Consider the following 20,976-nt stretch of genomic DNA (forward strand, 5'->3'; position numbering starts at 1 on the left):
GTGTTTTGAAATTAAGAGACCAAGTCTCTCCGTTCTTTCGTACTCATTTGCACACTTTCATGTCAGTCCCACAATTTTCTGGGATATTCTCGGTCGGACGTTCGTCGCACTTTCTCCGTCGACACACCCAGATTATCGAGATTATCTGCACTAAGCGGGTATTTATGAATACAGTTGGTTAAAGTTCCTCAAATTTGCACTTGAAAACGATCATTTCCTTCGAACGACGCCATCTGCTCTCTACATTTTCAATTCCCCTTCCACTTTTTTTTTATTTAAAGCAATATTTGCGTTTTTGTTTTAGATCTCGGTTAGTAATTTGTTTCAGCGTACGCCTTGCTCGGCCATACCAGTCAGGGCATACTGCGAACTGTGTTCTCCTTGATCTTGTGACAACCCGCCCAAGATCTTGATGACTTAATTCATACGACTATAATCACCGCCCCATATACACCTACGCCGTATTTATAAACAGTGACCCATTTTTTTAGGACTGTGTCACGTTGTGAGGCGCTTAGTGTCCGACATATTTACTAAAAAGAGAATATCCAGCTACTTAGCATTTTTTTGCCATTGAGCTTGCATTAAAGAAAGAGGAATAACTAAGTAGCATTGCCGCCCCCGCAGCCCAAACGTCATCCGCATGCTTGCTTTTACAGTGTTACAAATGATCCCTAGCAGCTCGCTCCGACTAGAACTAACCAAACCAAATATTTCGAATAATGCTGTCAAGTTGAATAAATGCCAAATTCTGGAATTTAACGTGCCGAAGCTATGCCTGGACTGAGAGCTCCGGATTAATTTGGACCACCTGGAGATCTTTAATGTCCGCGGAAATTCATATACACGGGCGCTTTCACTTTTCACCTCGTACGAAAAGCAACCACCGCAGACGGATCCAATCCGCGTCCTTGGGCTTAGCGCGGCGGATTCGACAAGTTGAATTTTCGCTAAGATCAAAAAAGATCCGGCCGCCGTGAAGAGAAAATGCAACTTTGATCGGTTTGAAATATCTAGTGAAAGAAAGGAAGTTACCAAAAGCCAGCGGCTTTTGTTAACTCCCTCAGCTCCAGTCCAGCTACAAAATACGTGTTTTGTTTACGGAAACACGCAAGAAATATTCAGAAACAGCAATGACGTAATATGGGCAGGAGGGGCGCAATAGAGGTCAGTACTAAAGACATTTTTATCAGGGTGTTAACTGCGCGTTAGCATTCAAGTGACAGGATTGAACGAACTAGACGCGCCAGACTCTGTGAGACTCTGTGACCTCACAAGATTCTGTGAGACTCTGTGGCGTCACAAAGAAATCGCCGGAAAGTGGCTGGGGAGTCGCCAGTGCTTCATAGGTTTCTTTTAATATTTCGATTATGTGTTTGAAATTTGCGGCAAAATTGCTATCACTGTTATCGTGACAAAGCAGTCTTTTAACGAGCCAACTTGTATTTTGCCTTCAGGCTTTGGGCTAAAGGGCCGTTCACCTTTTGCGCGGGAATTTTGTTCCAGTTGAGCGTGCGCATCTTGGCTCCCGGCTGCGGCCAGGACTGCACGAGCGACGGTTCCGGCTCGGGAGGTGGCGGCGCGGCCCGCAGCGCAGCCGGTGGGGGCGGGGGCGGTGCCGCGGGCAGGGGGGGAGGAGGAGGTGGAGGAGGCCTGGAGGGGGGAGCGGGCCCAGGTGCCGAGAAGGTGACCGTCGGCGCTGGCACCGGCGTTACCTGCGACGTTGCGGGGGCACGCAGTCGGACACTTCAGCCGCAAGAGATGAGTGCAAGATTGCCCCTAAAAGCATTGCAATTTTTTTTTCAATCTGTGTATTTGTCTATTCACGTTATTTTACAGGTTCCCGTGGCAACATTGAATCAGGGGGCAAGACAAGTAGGAACACAAACTGAACAGAAGCAACATATTATAAAACAATACAATATGGTAATACAGTATAACTAACAGAAGAGTTAACATGGAAGATGCGGACTGTAGTTTACAATAATGGTGTCTAATACAAATGTGCGGAAATGCGACAGGTACACAGGCAAATAGTGCAAAAAGCATATACACTACGCACAGAGGGGTACGCATGGCATTAAAAACGGCAAAAATGCGGCAAAACACATGTGCATATGTGCGAATCTACATTTTTATGATGAATAATGCTGGCACACTTGGTTGCGGAATAGTGTACGGACAACTATTTAAACAATTGCGTCGGGAAGATAATTCCATAATGTTACCGCTGTAGGCTGCGCCGATAAGTTACATGCTTGGGTGGGGCCGTAAATGAGTTTGAAACACCGCAGGTTGTTTACCCTATTGGACGTGCGTACGGGAGCTTCGACAGGAAGTGGTGACAGATAAGAGCAGTTTACATACTTGTAAAGTGAACAAACGATACCAATGAAACGACGTATTTCTAAGGGTTCGAGAGTGTTATCAGTCTTTATTTTTAGATGCGACGCATCTCTTGCTCTGAGGCATGTTCCTACTGCGTCGGCATCGGCGTCGGCGTCGGCGGCGACCGCACGCCACCTGCGCATGCACGACTCTCCTCCGCTCTTCTCTCCGACAGCTGTGCGCAACACTCTCACTCCGTCTCATCATCATAAACAACAGCTGCGTGCGCGCGCTTCGCTCGCTTCGCTCCGCTCCCGTCGCGCAAGTGCGCGCATGCGCGACTCTCCTCCGCTGTATCCTCTCCTTCAGGCGCTGTGAATATAAAGCGGGTAGCGCGCTTCGGCGGTTCAGTCAGCGCTCGCTCTCGTTCGACTTCACGTCACTTTGCTTGACGACTGCGTGCTTGACTTGATTCTTCCAATGAAGACGTGATGAAAGCGACAGTCCCTTCAGCGAGTGGACTGACACGATCCAATACCAGCGTCAGTCCAAACGCTCCCCCCTGATGCGTCGCATCACATCAGGGTTCCCTAGCGGGAAGATGGGCGTAATTTTTTGAGTTACACTAAGATGACGGCTGTATCTTTGAAAGATGAAACGTGCAGACCGGTTTTGTATAGCTTCGATCAGAGAAGTTATGTATTTTTGGAAAGTGTTCAGTCGCTGCCAATGCTACCAATAAATGTTTCATCGCTACCAATAGTTGAACCCGCGAGTGGATCGCGTGACCAGGCTTGGCGAAGGATCTGGCAAGATTAAAGTAGGGGGAATGGGAGGGTAGTGTTACATTAGCGAAGGCGTCCCCATGTCGAGCTCCGTCGCTTCCGTCATGTAGAGGTATCGTGGTGGACGAGCGCCGAGCATAAGCGCTGCCTTGGTGTTGACGACAAAGAGCCGAGAGCAAAACTTAACTGGTTCACTGCATGGCGAGAGATGAACAGCGGCGATACAGGAACAGCATGGAGCTGACGGGCAGGGCGGCGCTCTTATTCCGCCCCAAATGTCGACTGATTCGAACTACCCAGATGGCGGAATTTATACACAGAAGCGGCGGCGGTTCCGCCGCCTCTACAGTGCTTTTGCACACGGCCCGAACAAAGTACAGACCAACAAGAACACCTTTTCCCAGGTTCGTGAGAGCCGGCGAACCTTGAGCCTGAGGTCTGAGAGATGGGGGAAAGAAGATCTCGGCGAGCGCAGTCTGTTCGTAGAGTCAGGTGTAAACACATCCCGTTTGCCGTAACTTGTCTGAGAAGGACAGGCTTTCCTGCAGCACACGACAACTTCTTCGCACTACACCAAACTTGTAGCACGCGCCCACATGGTAACGGCGCGCTGAAAAGTAACAGTAGGGAAGGGGTGGAGAGAAAAGTACGATGTAGATGAAGCACAGGAAGTGAATGGCGTTCAGATGTGGGGAAAGGAAGAAGACAGTGAATGGGGGAGGGTAAGAGAACATCAGTGTCGTGGGAAATTGTGTGGAAAGGAAGAGCGGGAATAGGGGGACGTGAGAGCGGCAAAAAGATAAAATGGCGGTCCCTTACAAGAGTGGGAAAATGCAATCGTCTTTCGACATCGTTTGCAGGAAAGCAAGAAAAAATGCGTCACTTTGTCCTTTTAGTTATGCATGTATACTACATTTTCTCGGGGAGTCTACCAAGTGTGACAAAATACCCTTGCATTTTTTTTTTCTGACAGTGCCGGAAACGTTTGGGGCTATTTAGAAGTTTCCGCGATCTTTGGAGCGACATGTATACGTGTAAATGCTTTGCGGTGCCCGAATTTGCAAGGCAGGCACGTAGACCTCGCGCTTACCTTGAGTTCGGCGGTGGCTGTTTGATGACAGTGGCAGCAGCACCGCCTGTTCTCGCTGCCGTCACCACTCGCTACCGATGCCGTTGGCGCAATTCCCGTAGCGGCGGTGCCCGTAGCGATCGTGTTCGTGGAGACAGCGCTTGCGACGACAGCGCCGGGGGCGGCGGGCGCCGTCCCGCAGCGGTCGAGGGCCTCGAGGCTCGTCTGGCTGTGCTTGGTCTGGCGCACGGGTGTGTCCCAGGCGTCGTCGGCCAGGAGCCGCTGGAGCGCGCGGAGCAGGTACGCCTCGCGCTTGGTGCTTCCGGCGGCCCGCGTGGACAGCGCCGTCCAGGCCTGCTGCAGCGTCTCCGGGGGACCCGAGGCCCCCGACGGCCAGCCACTCTCCTCGGGCGGAGGGGACGTCAGGCCGGCGGGTACCTGCGAAGAGACGCGGTTACTGGGGAACTCGCGACGAAGGTTGCGTGTTTCTACCCGTGTGGCCGACGTGTGCGCCTAACAAAGGGAAAATTGTGGTTGATTCATCCGTCATAGGAATGGGTAAAACACGAAAGTGAAATGTGCAGCGAAATCTACAGCTGAGCATGATTTGCGGGTCGGCGGCTGTCTTGTGGCTGTGTTTGGCAAGCGACGTCCTGCTGGCAGGTCCCTTCGGAACAGGTGTACTGGCGTCATTTTTCCGTAACGGATATGACGTCAGTGAAATCTGGGTGTATCCCGACATAACACACTTTCGTGTTCAAATATAAAGCCCGAAAACGAACAACCCTAAGTATAACGTACTCTTTGGTTCTAAAGGTTACTTTCCCGCAAGAATAACCCGTATGCAGGCGTGAACCCTTTACAGGCCGCTTGCTGAGTTGTACTGGCGTCACTTCCGGGACGGATATGACGTCACTCAAATGTTTGTGTATCCCGGAATAAGACACTTTCGTGTTAAAAAATGGCAGACCGTTTGGCTGCAGCAAGCACGGAATATCGCCCGAAAGCACCACACAGCCCTGCTGTTCCGAAGCCTGTCGTCTAGCTGTATCTGCAGGGTGACCGTATTCAGCCTGTCACTTCAGCTGAAGAGCGCGCATAGAAGGCCCAGCCCGCTCCACCCACGGCGAGACTGATCGACCAAGCACCGACGAAATCAGACGCTAAAACCGGTCGTGATCCCGTGGCTCGGAGCGCAGCTGTGAAGCCTCTGCCCAGCAGACCACGTGACGTGAAGTCACACCCGCCACACTCGCGCTCCGGCGACTCAAGGTCATTGCGACGCGATGAATGACCTTGGAAATATGGCGTAGATGAGCTTTCGCTCTGGAACCAGCCGTAACTGTCGAAAGTAATCACGACCAAATGAATGTAATTTGTTGACCATGGTTTTAACAATATTACTATCACGACCCGTAATTAGGCCTAATCACCAGTTTCACCCTCCCACTTGTCACTCAATACCACATTAGTCCATGCAAACTATGAGCTTCAAGAAATACTGTAACAAGTTTAGGTGAATGGTAATTTTAGGGGCAAGACTCCTCAGGTGCTCGGGCTGTCGGCGTCTCATGTCGTCATAGTGTAATGTAGTCACGGGAATAAATCACCGGGACACTCATTTTCCAACGCCTCGCGCTAGAACGCAACGCGTACTAAAGGAACACACCGGGACACTCGTTTTGCACCGCCTCACGCTAGAACTCTCCGTTCTTCAAAGACACGGGACTTACAGCGAAGCTGTATACCTCCTCCCCCCCCCCGGTTTCATCTCCGTGGGCAAAAATGCCAATGCGCCAAGAATACGTTTATATACTGCATGCTTCGTCCCTGCCCAGGTTTCCCGTTAGTGGAGATGTCCGAGGATTTTTTCTAGTCATCAAACTTACTTCATCTTGGGGGGCTTCCTCAAACCCTTCGGTTAGCATTATTTTCTTGCGCTTTATACTTCACCTCCATTGCTTGGCAGTTACGTACGAAAGGTAACGCCCATTTTTGCGTGCAGCGTAATATGTCCAACCTTTTGGAACGACGCATCCCGTTTATGTCTCAAAGCTTTAAACATTCAACTCAATTCCAGTAAAGATGCTTTTACCAGAAAATACTGATTCGGGGAGTATATCTCCGCCCAGAACTTCATGCCACACGAGCTTCTTGGCAAGGTCCAGAAGACGGTTACATGCCAGAATACGGGACGCAGCCTTTTGAAAGTTCTGTACCTAAGTTAATACGCAACTTTGCTGCACTAAAGCAGTGTCATAAAAAACAAAGTTAACCGGAGCCTAAGTTTTGCCATAATTATCCATGGTGACAACGCCATTGAGTTTTTGTTAGAATGCACGTAAACAGCCTTACCCGCACAGTTAGACAGCAATAATCTTGAGTGTTAAAATCACCTTCATTGAGTGTTCTGAAAAGTTGTTTGCAGAGGTAATATCAAACGTAAACTGCGTTTTGTGTGTATATCACGTTTCATGGAGAGTCCTACCAAGGACCTCACTTCCACTGCTTGACATTGCTTGACATTACAGAGACAAAAGCCATTAGTGACTGTTGATCTGCAACGTTTGACGACTGGGCGGACGAAACTCTAGATTCTAGGATGTTCTACAACGTTTTCGTGCGCACTTAGCACTCAAGAGCTCGTTGTGTTATGATAATACGTCATTTTATTGAAATGGTTCCACTGGGTCTCCAAAACGCACATTTTTCAGTGACTTTCACTCGGCCCTATGCCGACTGCACTCAGCAAGTTCGCAGTGCACCTTTCCCGAAGCTGGTAAAACCATACCCCTAAAGCGACATTTCCCACAAAGCAACCTTTACATAAAATTCGAACTAAGCAAGCTAACGTCGTACAAATATGCATCATTATTCGTGAACAGTTTCTGCCCATGCAATTACGCCTAATGGCCTCCATTGGTCTGTAAACTAGCAAAACCAAGCGGCACGAAAGACAAAGTCGGAACACAACAACTTCAAAGTAATTATTTTGAAACTGTATTTAACATAGTTAGCGGGACCCACGAATAATTTCGTTAGATGGGTACCTTCAAAACGCCGAGAAAGTGTTATACCCGTGGTCAACTGCGGCGTGAGTCCGAATTTGCTCGTTATTTCGGGAAATTCGCAACATCGGAGAATTCGAAAAACGGGGGAATTCGTAACATCGAGGTTACTCTAATTATTTCGGATGCCCATAAAGGGCACAGGTGTTGCCTCCATGCGACATTCCTCCCTCACTTGCATGGTAGGCGTTAGACTGTCTCTGCTCACCTGCGAGCCGCGGGCCCTGAGCTCGGCACGTAAGCGCGCCCTCTCACGTCCGCTGAGCGCCTTGTTGGCGAGCGCAAGCAGCGGTGGCACCTCGTCGTCCGTGCCGCGGGCGATGGCGAGCGCCAGGGCGGCCAGTCGCGTGCGCTGGGCGCGCAGCGTGGCCAGCTGATCGAGCGTGGCGAGAGCCCTCCGAGTTCCTTCGCCGCCTCGGACGCACAGCGCCACCAGCAGCTCCCAAACCTGCCGCCGCAGGTCGCTGTTGCCCGACGCGGCCGCTGCAAGCATAGCACGATCATTAAAGCACCACGTTCCAAAAACTCACGTCGAACACACCCCATGCGCACTTTGGGAAGAGGAAAGTACGGTGAAGCTGGTACTCTGGTGGGATTTGCTATATTGGGGTATAGCTATATTGGGGATTTGCTACGTCCAACTATAAGGACAGTTGCGCGATCTTTACGCCATAGACTAAGGAGGCACACAATTGGTGGGTAGGGATAGTGACGTTTTATAGGGCGCCTGCGCCAATCACTGTGCAGGCTCTAGTGCGCCTCTTTTAAGTGGCCGCCGAATAGCACGCAGCAATGCGCACTTTCACTGGGAGAGACACACGCCGCGCGTGGTGAGGAGTATATACGACTCGGGAAACAGGCGGCGACAGAGTATAAAGTATAAGTGTGAAGGAGTATAAAGGGGGCTAAAGCCATACTCCCTCCGTGAGTGGCTATAGCTTTACTGTGCAACAACACATAATGTGGGAAAGCCACTCACAAAAACAGTTTACACCCATCCCTTTCAAGTCGGCTTCACGTCTAGACACAAACATATTGCCAAGGAGGGTTTTTTTTTTTTGGGGGGGGGGGGAGGAGGGGGATTTAACCGTCTTGTATCAAACTATGGAGGCCCTAGAACCTCTTCTTATTTTGTAATAATGTTTTTCAGTGCACTGAAAATTCTTGGTCTACGCTAGTTCTATCGCCGGAGACTATCTGCTGTATCCTAGTCGCAAACAGCTTGGCCGTTAAAAAAAAATGCAGCCATTCCACCCTGTGGCGGCGAAGCTTTTTAGCGTACGAAATACAGGCGACAGATGATTTAGGTGAAATCTATGAGGAAATTTTGTATAGTGAGCATTGAAGTTGGTCGCCCCTAAAAAAGACACACTCTTTTATTTTGACTAATAATTTCGGAAATGATGTCTATTGATAACTAACCTACCCAAAATGCACGTTCAAGCGATCACACGTATATGCTTGGGGTGCAAGTCATGTTTTGATCTCGAAAATGGTGCCTGTTATTAACTGATCTATTCAAGACACGTCCCCAAGTGATGAGACGTGTAAGTTCGAGGTCCTGATGATGCTTTCAACTGCGTGCGACAGTGGGGGTCATCGGGCGTTAATAGAAAACACGACGTATTCAAACGCCTCGCGCTTGTAAGACACGTGGAGCATCGGTAGTTTTTGTTCTCAGACGTGACAAATTCAAACCCTACCGACACAAGATTCGCTGAAAATTAAGGGAAAAAAAAGGCGGGTGACGCTCGCAATATTTTTATATACAGTAAATGTCTGTTATAACGAAATCGCTTGATCCGGAACAGTTATTTGATATATTCATGTTTTCGACTGTAATGCATAGTAAGAAAATGTAAGAAAATGTAAATAGTAAGAAAAGCGAGTAAGAAAATGTCAACCCTTTTTAACGAAGTATTTATTACAACAAAGCCATTTTCCTGTCCTGAGAGCTTCGCTTTATTGAGGGTTCACTGTACTTTAAACGGAGAGTTCTGCAACTTGGTTAACTAACACGACTGGTAAAAACGTACCTCGCAGTGATTACGAAGCGAAAAAAATGGCTGACGATTCCTCTACTCCCTAATGCGAAATTTGTGCGCCGCGCGAACTGCAGTCTTCCCGGTCACGGCGCATAGCTGCTGCGTCTTAGGAAGTGATCGCGTTATCAGCGAACGCACGGCGGCGCGCGCTACTCTGCCGCTATCTCGCAGTGCGCCGCCCCCACCGAGCATGTTGTTGAAAATCGTGTTTGAACCTCCCGCGCAAATGTCACGTGGTTCTAGTGTCTCACTGCCTCCCCCTCACACTTTCGCCACACTTTGCTCTACCACGCAGTCGCCGCCGCCAAGCCATGGTAGCGGCAGCCAAACTGCTATGCACTAAAAATGTTCAGTGCGCGTTCTTCCGCAATTAAATTGCCCGTGGCTAGGTTCCGATAAAACACAGAACACAACGTCGCCTGGAAGCACAAGATCAATCCAGAACGCCCTACACAAGGCTGCCATCGCATCTCACTTTTCGCTATCGTCATTTTGCCTAGAGCTTATGGCGCTTCTTTCCCGTATAGAAATCAACAGTCGTTCTCAACAAATAAAAATAACAAAGCGTAGGCGGCCCATCTGAACGACTTTTTCCCTTGCGCAGTAACTACCGTAATTTCCCAGACTTTGCGACAACACGACCGCATCTTCCTTGGTTAGCCCCTGCTTGGCCATACCGGGAAAAAATGCAGCACAGAACAGATATATCATTTCGTAACACTCTGCCAAGTCGCGTGGCGCATACGCCGTATCCATAAAAGTTTATAGCCAGGCATAGCTCTTCGTGCGTGTTTAGAGTTGCACAGAGCTTGTTCGCTAAGACGCGTGTCTTGAATTGGGCTTGTATGCACGTATGCGTGGACAGTAAGCGTTCAGAATCGCAGGAATCATTTCAAAACTGGATGTGAGGGGACAGGCTGGAGTTTACGGAGGAGGGTAGCAAAATGGGGCCTAAGCAGAAAAATTGCAGGATTGTAACATTGCGACCCCTATACTGGAATGCCCAGCCCAAGCAACAGAGAGGCCCATCGATAACATACAGAAAGAAAATGCACCATTTTAACTGCTGGCTTTCCTTTCTGTATTCATTCTTCGAGCCCGTAGTTCCCAATAGGAATAAGCAACGTAGAGACTTAGTTTATATGTGGCGTTCAGAAGGACAGAAAACGTCATTTTAGTTTTCGCCCACCTTGTGGCCGAAACCGATTTTTTTTTACTCACTCGTTCTACGTGTTAAAGATGCTAGCAATCGATTAAATGTCTCCCCGAGAAATTCCGAGTGGGTCGTACGAGCTGACGTCGTAAATAGGCGGCAAGGACGGTGAAAAAAAAATACCGCCATCGCATTTAAATGCGCGCAAAATGTCCGAAATAACTCAGAACATAGACTATGCATTCTAGACTTAAATTTGGCATATTAATTAGGCATATTTCGTAAACTCCCTTCAGTGTTGCTTCCCTCTTTGACGTGGAATACAACCCTGTCTAATGAGCGCATGCATTCCCCTCGGCTGCTGTTTCATTACAATTAGCTTTGCGGTCTTGCTCTTAGACGTAACAGTAGGTTTCATACTCAGCCGCGTCTCCACTTTCCGCTTTCAATGTTATTTTTTTCGTCATAAGAAATAACGCATGTCTGGCATCAAGCAAAGCGTTATACAGTACATGGTGCAGGAAACTGGCTTCGTTATAAGCGATCATTTGTTAAGAGCGGGGTATGATGTGTTCCCCACACACTTAAGCAGTGAACATGAAACGAGGTTTTACAGTACGTACAAATGCTCCTGCGAGCGCACAAAAGTATGTTCGTAGGGGAATTCGTAAGTATAGGTGTGTGATGCCTCCCCCTCGTTAGCACCATCCTCGCCATCGTAATGGCAAGCACGCGGAATACACTATTCAAAGCTTAATTAAGCTTAAGCTTTGGAGAGGAGGAGGAGGAGGAGGAGGAGGAGGAGGAGGAGGAGGATTTTTTAGTGTGCTTCCCTACAGCTCAGTATTGCTTTGTAGTTCAAATTACAAAACCTATGAGCAGGGTTGGGGTTTGATGCAGTGGACGGACGAACACTCGTCCCCAGTAATGTAAGAGGAATGGGATTCCGATGAGCGGTAAAGGGTTTTAACATGGTGTGAACGGATAAGGATATAAAACACACATCACCTGTCATACCATTCTTCGCTCTTCCTAATTTCTTTGAAGTAACAATTAATCAGGATTCTTTTTAGGGCGCAGCCCTTTGGCGGCCGCCTCTGGGCTGAGCCGCGTCACCATCGTAACCGAGTGGACGATGGCAAGACCGACGAGTGAAAGAAAAAGCGAACGATGAAAGAAAGCAAAGGAGGAGAGTGTCGCGAAATTGGGAGGAGAGGGAAGTTTGCTGTGGCGGCGCGAGCCAGGGTTCTCCGAAAGTGTGCAGTGGGGGAGGGGAGGGGGCAGTATACTGTGCCCGCACGAGGCGCTCGACGGCGCGATGCTTGGCGAAAACGTGAGGGCGGCGTGCGCGTGACTATGGTGGGCGTTCCCTGCCTAAGACGCGGGTCGCGGTCCCTTCCTGAGACGAATTTTGCGCCGCTGACGCAGAGGCTCATCATCGCTGCCGTCGAGAGAACTCACGAGTCAGTGCTCCCTCAGCGCACTGCTGCTGCACCCAAATATCGCATTAGGGAGCATCATAATCGCCAGCCAGTTTTTTTACCTCAAGTGTGCTTTGTGGAAGGCTTATGGGAGGGGGAAGAACATGCAGCCAGCAGGCTTAGCGAAGCCAGACATCACGTGATACCAGAAATGAATAATTACCGGTGTTTTGGAATTTACCGGCGCACGTACTGTATTCAAGCAACAAGCTTCGCGACGCCAAGCCGCGGCCACGCAGCCTAACCTTTTGGTTTTATATACCTGCCACCAGCCACGGTGCTTCTCAGGATCCGACGCGTTCGGACCCAGTGTTGAGTGACCGTTCCGAAAGCAGTCTCAGTCAACGCGGAGGTCGAGTGGTGAAAGCAGCGAACAAGCATAGGCAACACCAGGGGGACTTGGCTGGCGCATGGCACTGAAGCAAGCTCAAGAGGGCTCCTTAAACTGCCGTAAAGTAGGAAACGGCAGTTGCCTCGAACGCTGGTAAAGTCGTCCCCTCCGCTGAGGCCTTCGCGGTGGAAAAACAGCGGCGGTGGGTGCAGCTACGGTTCCTTGTGGACGAGAGGTCAGTGAAGAGGTGCGGCGTCGTAAATCAGGCTGGAGAAGAAAGACGGGAACCGGCGAAAGCAGCCCCGACCGCGCCGACCGCGAAAAATCAAATGGTTATCACGATGGCGATGGCCTTCAAAGCGACGGCACGTTCTCGGAGTTCGGGGAGGTTGGCCGGTATAATTCTTGTCGGAAACTGAGAACAACAGCTTGTGGGAGCGCTGAAAATTTGCATCGTGGCGTATTCTGGAAGACACAATAGAACGGCACAGAAGCGGGACAGAGTTGTCTCACTTCTCTATATTCTTTTCTTTTATTTTCAATTCCGATGGAAATTAAACCATTAAAAATAAAAAAAGACGCAAGGAGGAGATTCGCGGTACTCAGTGGTAAACCTGTGTGCCTATAACACGCACACCCACCTACCCACCAAGCCACACACACGCACGCACGCACGCCCGCATTCACACACACGCACACACACACACACTAAATGCACATAATTGCACCCTGATAATGCCGCCAGCGTCTACATGCATGTGCGCTCATAATGAACAATGAAAACGAAATGCAGCCCTCTTATGGATGCAGCAATTTTTAACACGGGATGTACTGACAGCTATGCTTTCCCTTGTAACATTGTAAGGTTACGCGAAGTTCGACAAGGAGAAATGGCAACGAGTTGGACGAGGACTGCGGCAAGCTGTGTCGATGGGTACTGCCTGCAAACCCAGCCACGTGAGTGTGTGTGAGGCGAATAGAGGCCTAATTTGAGGCCCCATTTTTTTATGTCGATTCACAATTGTTCGGATCATCCTAGGATACATCGCAGAGAGCTAATCTCGTTGTATCGCTTCCTTAACTAAAGGAGGACTGACTTATGCAAAATTTTCTTTGTTGGCAGACATTTGCCCACGGCAAACACATTTCCATCCTTGGCGGCAGTTTTTGCGCAGGGGAATTAAGCAAACAGGCATAGAATTCATATTTTACTGCTAAAGCCACTGAGGTACCTTCATCCTTTCACAAACCCGCGCGCTAACGGCAAAATAATCATCGTCGTTGCCGACGCAGGGGGTCCAAAAATCTAGGGGGATGCTTTGAACGCTTTGAACTTTTAACAGCGAAGCGGTTGAGCAAATGCTGTGCGCAGTTAACAAAACCGAAAAAAAATCCGAGCGTTCGTTTATGCGTGGTTCGCGGCGATCGCCCAGCGTCCCCGACTCACGTTTGTCAAGCCAAGCATGCCCACTTCGGGAGATTGGCCAAGATTGGCCAAAAAGAACAAAAAAACTCCAGCGTTCTCCGTAATTGGGGCAACGCTTTCTCTGAACGAGAAATACACGTCATAGCGTACTCCAAGGTGATGTCCAATTAGTATCACTTTCAAAAAAGGAAGGAAGCTCACACTTATAGCCACAGTGATGGAGTAAATGTCGTTGCGGCCACGAAGAAGGAGCAAATCGGCTGCAATCGCGGACTTAAACCGTGATGATGGTCACGACGGTTGCGTACAGCTTCGCTACCTTCAGGTCTTACGCGCTAGTCTGAGCTTCCTTCATTTACTAAGAATGTGAAGGCGGAAGTCTCATTGGACCTTCTGTTGACCCGCTGTTGAACTTTATGTTGAACTCTGCGGCCGCGCCCTTCATCCCTTGATCAGTCACTGCACAACTCGATCGCAATCGTCGCCAACCACGACCCTCCTCCTGCACTGCTGTTTCCATTTCCTGGCATGCAATCCCGCGCTTCGGCACCGCGCCGAGAAACTGCAACTTTTTTTATTCCCCCTGTTTCCTGAACCTCACAAGCGCATGCTTGAAACATAGCGATTTAAAGGGGCCATGCAGACTAAGTTCAAGTTTGGTTCATTAAAATGACCCCTTTGTCTCGATAACAACGGTACCAATTTTATCGTGAACTTAAAACAAACAATGGATATATTAAAGCGGCCCTGCAACACTTTTTTCAACTTCTTTTGAAATCCTAAATGCTTGCAGAACGTAGTCACCCAACACACCGAGTACTTATATTAGGGGGTCGCAAAGTACCTCAGCCAAGAATAACTGTTCTATGCCCATATCAGATAACTCGGAAACTCGCTCATGAGATTTTTCTCTCTTTCCCGGTCTTGACGTTCTTCGACGGCTCGAATTACGTCACTAAGGCTGTGTAGCAACTGTTGGTCGGTTTTCTTTCAGTTGCAGCATTGAACGCTTTTCGATAGTAACTTAAAAAAAAGCCCCCAAAACAAAGCAGGAATGGAAGGCGCATCTGGTGCGACGAGCAAATCACGCAGTGCCGCTCCGTGCTGGCGATGACTATAGCTTTCGCAATGGTTCCAGACGCGAAGAAAAGAGTGAAAGCGCTTACAGAAAGTGTTTCAGGGTCCCTTTAAAGGGGCCATGACGAATAAAATCAAGTTTAATTCATTAAAATGACTCCTGTGTCACGATAACAACAGTACCAGTTTTATCGTGAACTTCAAACAAATAACGAATATATTTAAAAAAGCACATGAACCAGTGGCGACACACTAGCAACTTTCCGGCGATTTCTCTATGACGTCACAGAGTATTGTTGGTGGGAATGGCTGCCGCCAGGCAATGCAACCACCGAGAAACGTGGTTGGGCGATTGTAGAAGGTCCTCTAGTTCCGTTTTATCGTATCACGAACGTGCGGGTAACGCACCTCTGTTTTTAGTGCTGGTCCAAATTACGCCACTTTTGTTCATATTACGTCACTGCATGCAGGACAAAGTTGACAAAAAAAAGTCCATAGTTTCAGAGTTTTTCGGCTAAAAAACGTCTTTTGCGGCTGATGGAGCAGAGTAAGTTACCAAAGGCAAATTTCTTTCCAACTGATCGAAGTAGTGTTTTGTCTTCATGATCCCTTCAAGACTTTCGCCTTAAAAAGATGAATATAACTCGTCGCACTTGTCGCCGTCATCAATACTCGGAGAGTTATCAGCATTACATTGATTTCGACGCATTTCCCTTAGGCGTTGAGTAAGGGATCCGGTAGTTTTGTGGGAAAAAATGTGGCCCCTCAAGTGCGTGAGGATCCATTCCACCTCCATAACATCTAGTTCGGTGACCGGGTACTTCACCCACTTTTTTTCTGTCGTCGCCTATATCATAGACTGGCCGAAAATACTGAGAGAGCCTGTTCAGGATGTGTTCCCCGCACAGCTTCGTCTTCTCTTCACCCGGAAGTTGGGCCCACAGCTCTCTTCTTGCTACGTACGTGACAATATAACCGGTGTTATCACAATTGATCCCTCAAGTGTTGTCACAGAGAGCGGAGCTGAAGCCGGTCAGGGCGGCCTTGACAAACCGTTATAAGGAGAAACACGGAAGCTATGGGAACAACATGCCAAAGTGAAAGGAAGTACTGTAAAATACGGGCCATCTCCACTAACGTGAAACCTGGGGAGAGGAGAAGCATGCAGTGCATAAGTGTATTCTTGGCGCCTTGGCGTTTTTCCAACGGAGAGGAAACCTTTGGGGGGAGGGGAGGACAGGTATACAGCTTTGCTGTAAAAGTCTCTTGTCTTTTAAGCACGAAGCTCTCCAACACGACGCGTAAACGAGTGTCCCGGTGTTTTTTTTTTTTTTTAGTACGCGTCACGTTCTAGCGCGAGGCGTAAACGAGTTTCCCGGTGTTTTAGTACCGTAACTACATGATACGATGATTACGATGATGACGATGACAGGAGACGCCAACAGCCCCTGTTCCTAAGGGGATTCGCCCCTAAAAAGTTCGTCCGATCCACTGGTCCAGGTTGTTTGTAACAGTTCATGACGTAGTGATCAATTTCACCAGGCGCACAACACGAGGGGAATGAAGGGAATGAGGCAAGGCTGACCTTGAACGGCGAAACGGATGTTCAGTCATGAACAAATGGAATGCCAACACGAAAATATGAACCATAACACGCAAAACTGAAAAATTCTGTTCGTTGAGGTCCAATAATGGCGGGCTATGGTATGTTTGGAAAGCCACAATTTCCAACTTTATTCTTGTAACCAAGCCACGCGTCACTTTGACTTGCATGGAAACAAATTGCGATATTTGTGTGTTTTGGTTCATATTTCCGTGTTCGCGTTTCATTTGTTCGTGACTCTAAGTAGGCTGTTCTTATTCGGTAAAGCAAACAGGATTCGACTCTTCGCAGGCGCTTCGTCACGGCAGGTTGATGTGGTGGACGCCACGGCTGCTTAAAGTGAAGCTGATAATAAGGCTTCTTGGTCGCTTTAGAAAAAAGGCGAGCATGTTTGTTTTCCGCTACACTGGCGTGCGACGGTATCCACCGGAATTTGACGGTGAAAACGCCATTCGTGAGACTCTTGAGATGATGTAAACATCGCTGGCATGGTCTTTTCATAGGCATATCTCCAGCGGCAACAACTGAAGAGCTGACTTGGAGTCGCTCAATATTGCGACGGCTTGCACTCCGAACGATGGCAGTTTCGCAACGCCGCTTCAACGGCAACACACTCGTTTCCGGTAGATGGAACCGCATACAGGCTTCACACCCTGGCAGCCCAAGGAATATCGGGCGTGCGCACTGGCTTTTTTCAAACGAGCCCTCATGCCTTCATAATTATAGATGTCTTGCTCACATTTATGAACAAGGTGGCAGCAGAATAATCCTGCTATGGATACGGGGATGAATTCTGAACAACGAAAAGATTCCGCCCGTGACTCAAGAACGGCACCAACTCAAGAACGGCACCACCTCATGTAGTGTATCACTCCGCCAAAGTGCCGGACCCGTGACGTCAGTGCACGCGCGTTTTGAAAGGGGTTTGCTAAGAATGCGCGATATCGTCTGCCTTGTCTCACGCAGTTTGTTTGTCGTCACTGGAGTCGTTTATAAGCATATTAAGTCCAAAAAATCACGGGAACGGCTCACGCCGTGTTCAAAACATTTCCAGTAACGCCCTACTTGCGCCGCGCGGAGAAACATCCGGCTACAGTGATAAGGCACAACGGCAACTTCCGGTGCCGTTCTTAAGTTGTCACCGAGTATAGCCGCCCGTGGCGCAGACAAAGGGTGTCCAAGCTTTAACAGACTTCATAGACGAGGGAACCCTCACAAACAAGTACAACCGCGAAGGCGTTTTAGCCACAAAAAAATGGACGGAAAAAAATGCAGGTCCTCAAAGACCAACACAGAAAAGGGGCCTACCAGCCAACTTACATACATACATACAGCAAATAACATACAGCAAATAACTCTCGTTATAACAAACCCTCACGACAGAAAACCAGCTTCGTTATAAACGACATTCCGCTAAAGGTGGAAGTTATTTCTTCTCAATGCAATGCACCGGGAAGCAAGAAACACTTCGTATAAAGTGATCTCGTTATAAACGGGGTTTACTGATTTCGTTGTCCAGCGCTGGACTCAGCGCCATTCTGTTCGAATACTGTGATAAGGCATGCACGTATACGCGGGACGGCGATAAGAACCGCAAGGTCATTCTATGCTTGCTGCTTCTCTATACCAAAGCATCCAGCACAGTTCCTCGTTTTTGTTGCTTCCTTTGCTTTCTATCTTTTTTGCCGCAACCTCAACCCACTCCTAATTCCCACGCCGCAGTTTCTAGTGTGCCGCCCGACGACATTCGAATATTTAAGACTAGGCTAGCACCAGCCGAGGCGTCTGTCGTTGTAGTGTATAGGATCTGTCTTAGCTTCATCATCCTAAGGACTGCGGTTCGAGACCGTGTATTGCCTCAGTTGTTGTTTTTTATATCCTTAAATTAAACTATAATTTTATGTCTTAGGTTATTTTTGATATTTTAAATGATTTCCTTGTGTGTGTTAGGTCATGCTATGCCATGTTTAGATTAGGTTGCCTAGGTTTACGTTATTTAGAGGGATGTAGGGCCAGACGCGGCAAATTTGTTACGAAACGCCGGTGGATGTCGATATAGTGGAGTGCTTACAATACCGTCGGACGGCATTTCCCACGCATACGACTGTAGGAATTTCCTATCAAATCATGATCATCGTCGTCGTCGTCGTCATCACCAGACTATTTGTGTGCATCACAGGACGAACACCGCTCCCGTAGAGGTTGGACGTTGGAAATGTCCGAGTTCATTTTCTGCCCCTAAATTTTCTTGTCTTGTACCTTGATCGAGTTAACCTCCTCCTTGCTTCTGTAGTCCCGTCTTTCGGTACCCCATTCTATCCTCCTGGTAGTCCACCGGTTGACAGTTTTTCGAAGTTACACGCCCAGCCCGAGTCCCCACCATAATGTTTTCCTTCAGCGTGGAGTCCTTCTGGTATTGAAGGACAATTCATTTTGGCTGTGATTCATGCGCCGCGACTGGCGAAAGAGTACGTGACCTCGACGGCAGAGCGCCCGCGCCGCCTGCGCTGACTTGAAATTGGAAGAGGCACTCCGAAATTCGCTTATAGAGTTCCATAATTTTATTTCGTCTGGTGAGAACAATCCTTTTCTGCTCTGAAAGGAATCATCACTTCCATTTTATGACATGTCTTCCTATACGCTTCGTCGGAGACAGGAAGCGTGAAGGAAGAGAAGCAAGCAAAAATGAAAGACGGATCGAGGGAGGAGGAGAAATATACATGAGCCCAAGACGGAGTGTTAGATCATTTGGATCGAGACGCCGGCTGTATTTTTGACTGCATAAATAGTGACGCATTGCGTAAACGAAGTAAAGAAATGAAAAAATAAAAGCAAACCCAAGTTGACTGTGTGCCGGTGAATTCAAATCGCAGGTCTAGCTTGTAATAAGAAACGGGGAGCGTTCATTGCCGTTTAAGCGAACGTTAATGACTAACTTAACACAAAAAAGAAATGAAAAAATAGGATCAGATAAAAGTACGACTGCACCGGTGGACACCAATCGCGTGTCTAGCTTATAATGAATAAATGGGGCCAGTTAATTGCCTTTAAACAAATGTTAGAGCCTAAATTTAAAAAAAAAATGTCGTACGTTTGATGAATACGAGCAGACGACGCCAGTGACAAGCACTTGCTGAATCTGTCGCAACTTCTTACCACCCACCCATCGGTGCCCGTGGGTGCCATCCTGCCTTTTAAAGTAACCACCGCGATAAGCATTGTGATCGTCCCGGGCTACCGTTATCGACTCAGAACGCAGGCGTGACCGCGGAATTTAACGGCCCGTGAGGGCGCCTCCCTCCCTCCCTCTCTCTCTCACCGGTGGCCAGGGTCCGCGTGTACTCCGGGTGTTCCACCACGTAGTCGAGTCCGATGCGGAGCTCCATGGCGTCGCCTGTCCCAGCGCCGGCGCGGGCCGGCAGGCCGCGAGTGCCGCCGCAGTGGCCACCACCGCAACCGGGGGACAGATCGCCCGCGCCTGCTTCCCACCGTAGCGGGGTCGCCCACGACCGACGCCGCTCAAGTAACGTTTGCGGCCGCGCCAAGGCCGCCGTTGCGAAGGGGACGCGTCATCGGCCTCCGCATATATGGACGCACCGTCGTAGAGGAACCCACCGGCGGCGTGTATGCGCATACGCCGGCGCCTCTTGTCCATGCATGCATATACGCTTCACCCCTCCTGTACGCTTGCAATTCGACTCTCACCTGGACGAGAGGAAAAAGATTTGGATGCGCGCACACGCCCTCCCCCTCTCTCTCTCTCGCCCGACTTCCTCGATTGCGATACCGTGCGACCTCAGCGGCCGGCTCTTAATAGTTGCGCGCGCGAGCAATTAGTGTTCGATGCCAGAGTCGGCGTATTACGAGTCGTGCAGGCCTCCTTGTGCCATGAGCGTGGAAGGGCGCGTCCACCATCGATACGCGAGCGAGCGAAGAGTGAATGGAAGAAAGCCGCCCCTGAAATCGGCAAGCAGGAAGTGGCATAGCGGCCAGAAAGAAGGCCACTGGGGATCCATTTCTTCGAACTACGCTGTCCAGAGAAAGTGGATCGCTTTAGATCTTCCGACTCTCTGTCAATTCATCTTTTTTTGCCGGGCTACGCCTTGGGGAGTGCATGCATCTAGCCGCGAAAACAGGATGCCCCGGGCCAACGCTGCTTGCCGAAGCAATCGTGTTGCAACTTAGTTCGACGGCTGCTGCCACCACACCGTTGTTTCAATAAGATCTTTTCCTCCCTCTCTTTAACTCTGTCTTGCACATTATTAAAGTTTTTCCTCCTCCTCCTCCTCCTCTTCATCTCCTTATTCTCATCTTTCAGACAGAATGTCGAAACGGAAAGCTAGCTTTTATAGTATGTTGAGGAGGTCCTCTATTTGTAATGGTCAACGCACCGTTATGTTAACAATTAGATTAGTATAGTGGGGCTTCGTATTCTAAGATATGCGCTTGGCAGAGCTGGACACCGGTTCTTCTCGATAGCGGGACAGAGAAATGGTTCATTAGTTCCAGGGGAAGAGGAGGGTGCGGGCTCATGGTAACAAAAAGAAAGGCGAGGGTATATAAGCAGAGCAGGAAAGCATATTATGTCCTTGGTAGAACCTAGGAGCTTT

General features: G+C 49.0%; 1 protein-coding gene across 1 annotated transcript in view; it reads right to left on the reverse strand.

Annotated features, from left to right (window-relative positions):
• LOC144174648 (uncharacterized) overlaps positions 1-20,024 on the reverse strand; it is a 71,212-nt gene extending 51,188 nt beyond the window's left edge. The window contains exons 1-4 of the mRNA XM_077703435.1: positions 19,686-20,024; positions 7,459-7,733; positions 4,204-4,620; positions 1,482-1,715 (exon numbers count right to left, since the gene is read on the reverse strand). Coding sequence (XP_077559561.1) covers positions 1,482-1,715; positions 4,204-4,620; positions 7,459-7,733; positions 19,686-19,752 — 993 coding nt within the window. The 5' untranslated portion in view covers positions 19,753-20,024. The remainder of the gene's footprint in view (positions 1-1,481; positions 1,716-4,203; positions 4,621-7,458; positions 7,734-19,685) is intronic.
• Between the last annotated feature and the right edge of the window lie 952 nt (positions 20,025-20,976).

This window comes from Haemaphysalis longicornis, unplaced genomic scaffold, assembly GCF_048455015.1.
Source record: "Haemaphysalis longicornis isolate Haplotype H1 unplaced genomic scaffold, Haemaphysalis longicornis Haplotype H1 scaffold_3, whole genome shotgun sequence".
NCBI classification, from domain to species: domain Eukaryota; kingdom Metazoa; phylum Arthropoda; class Arachnida; order Ixodida; family Ixodidae; genus Haemaphysalis; species Haemaphysalis longicornis.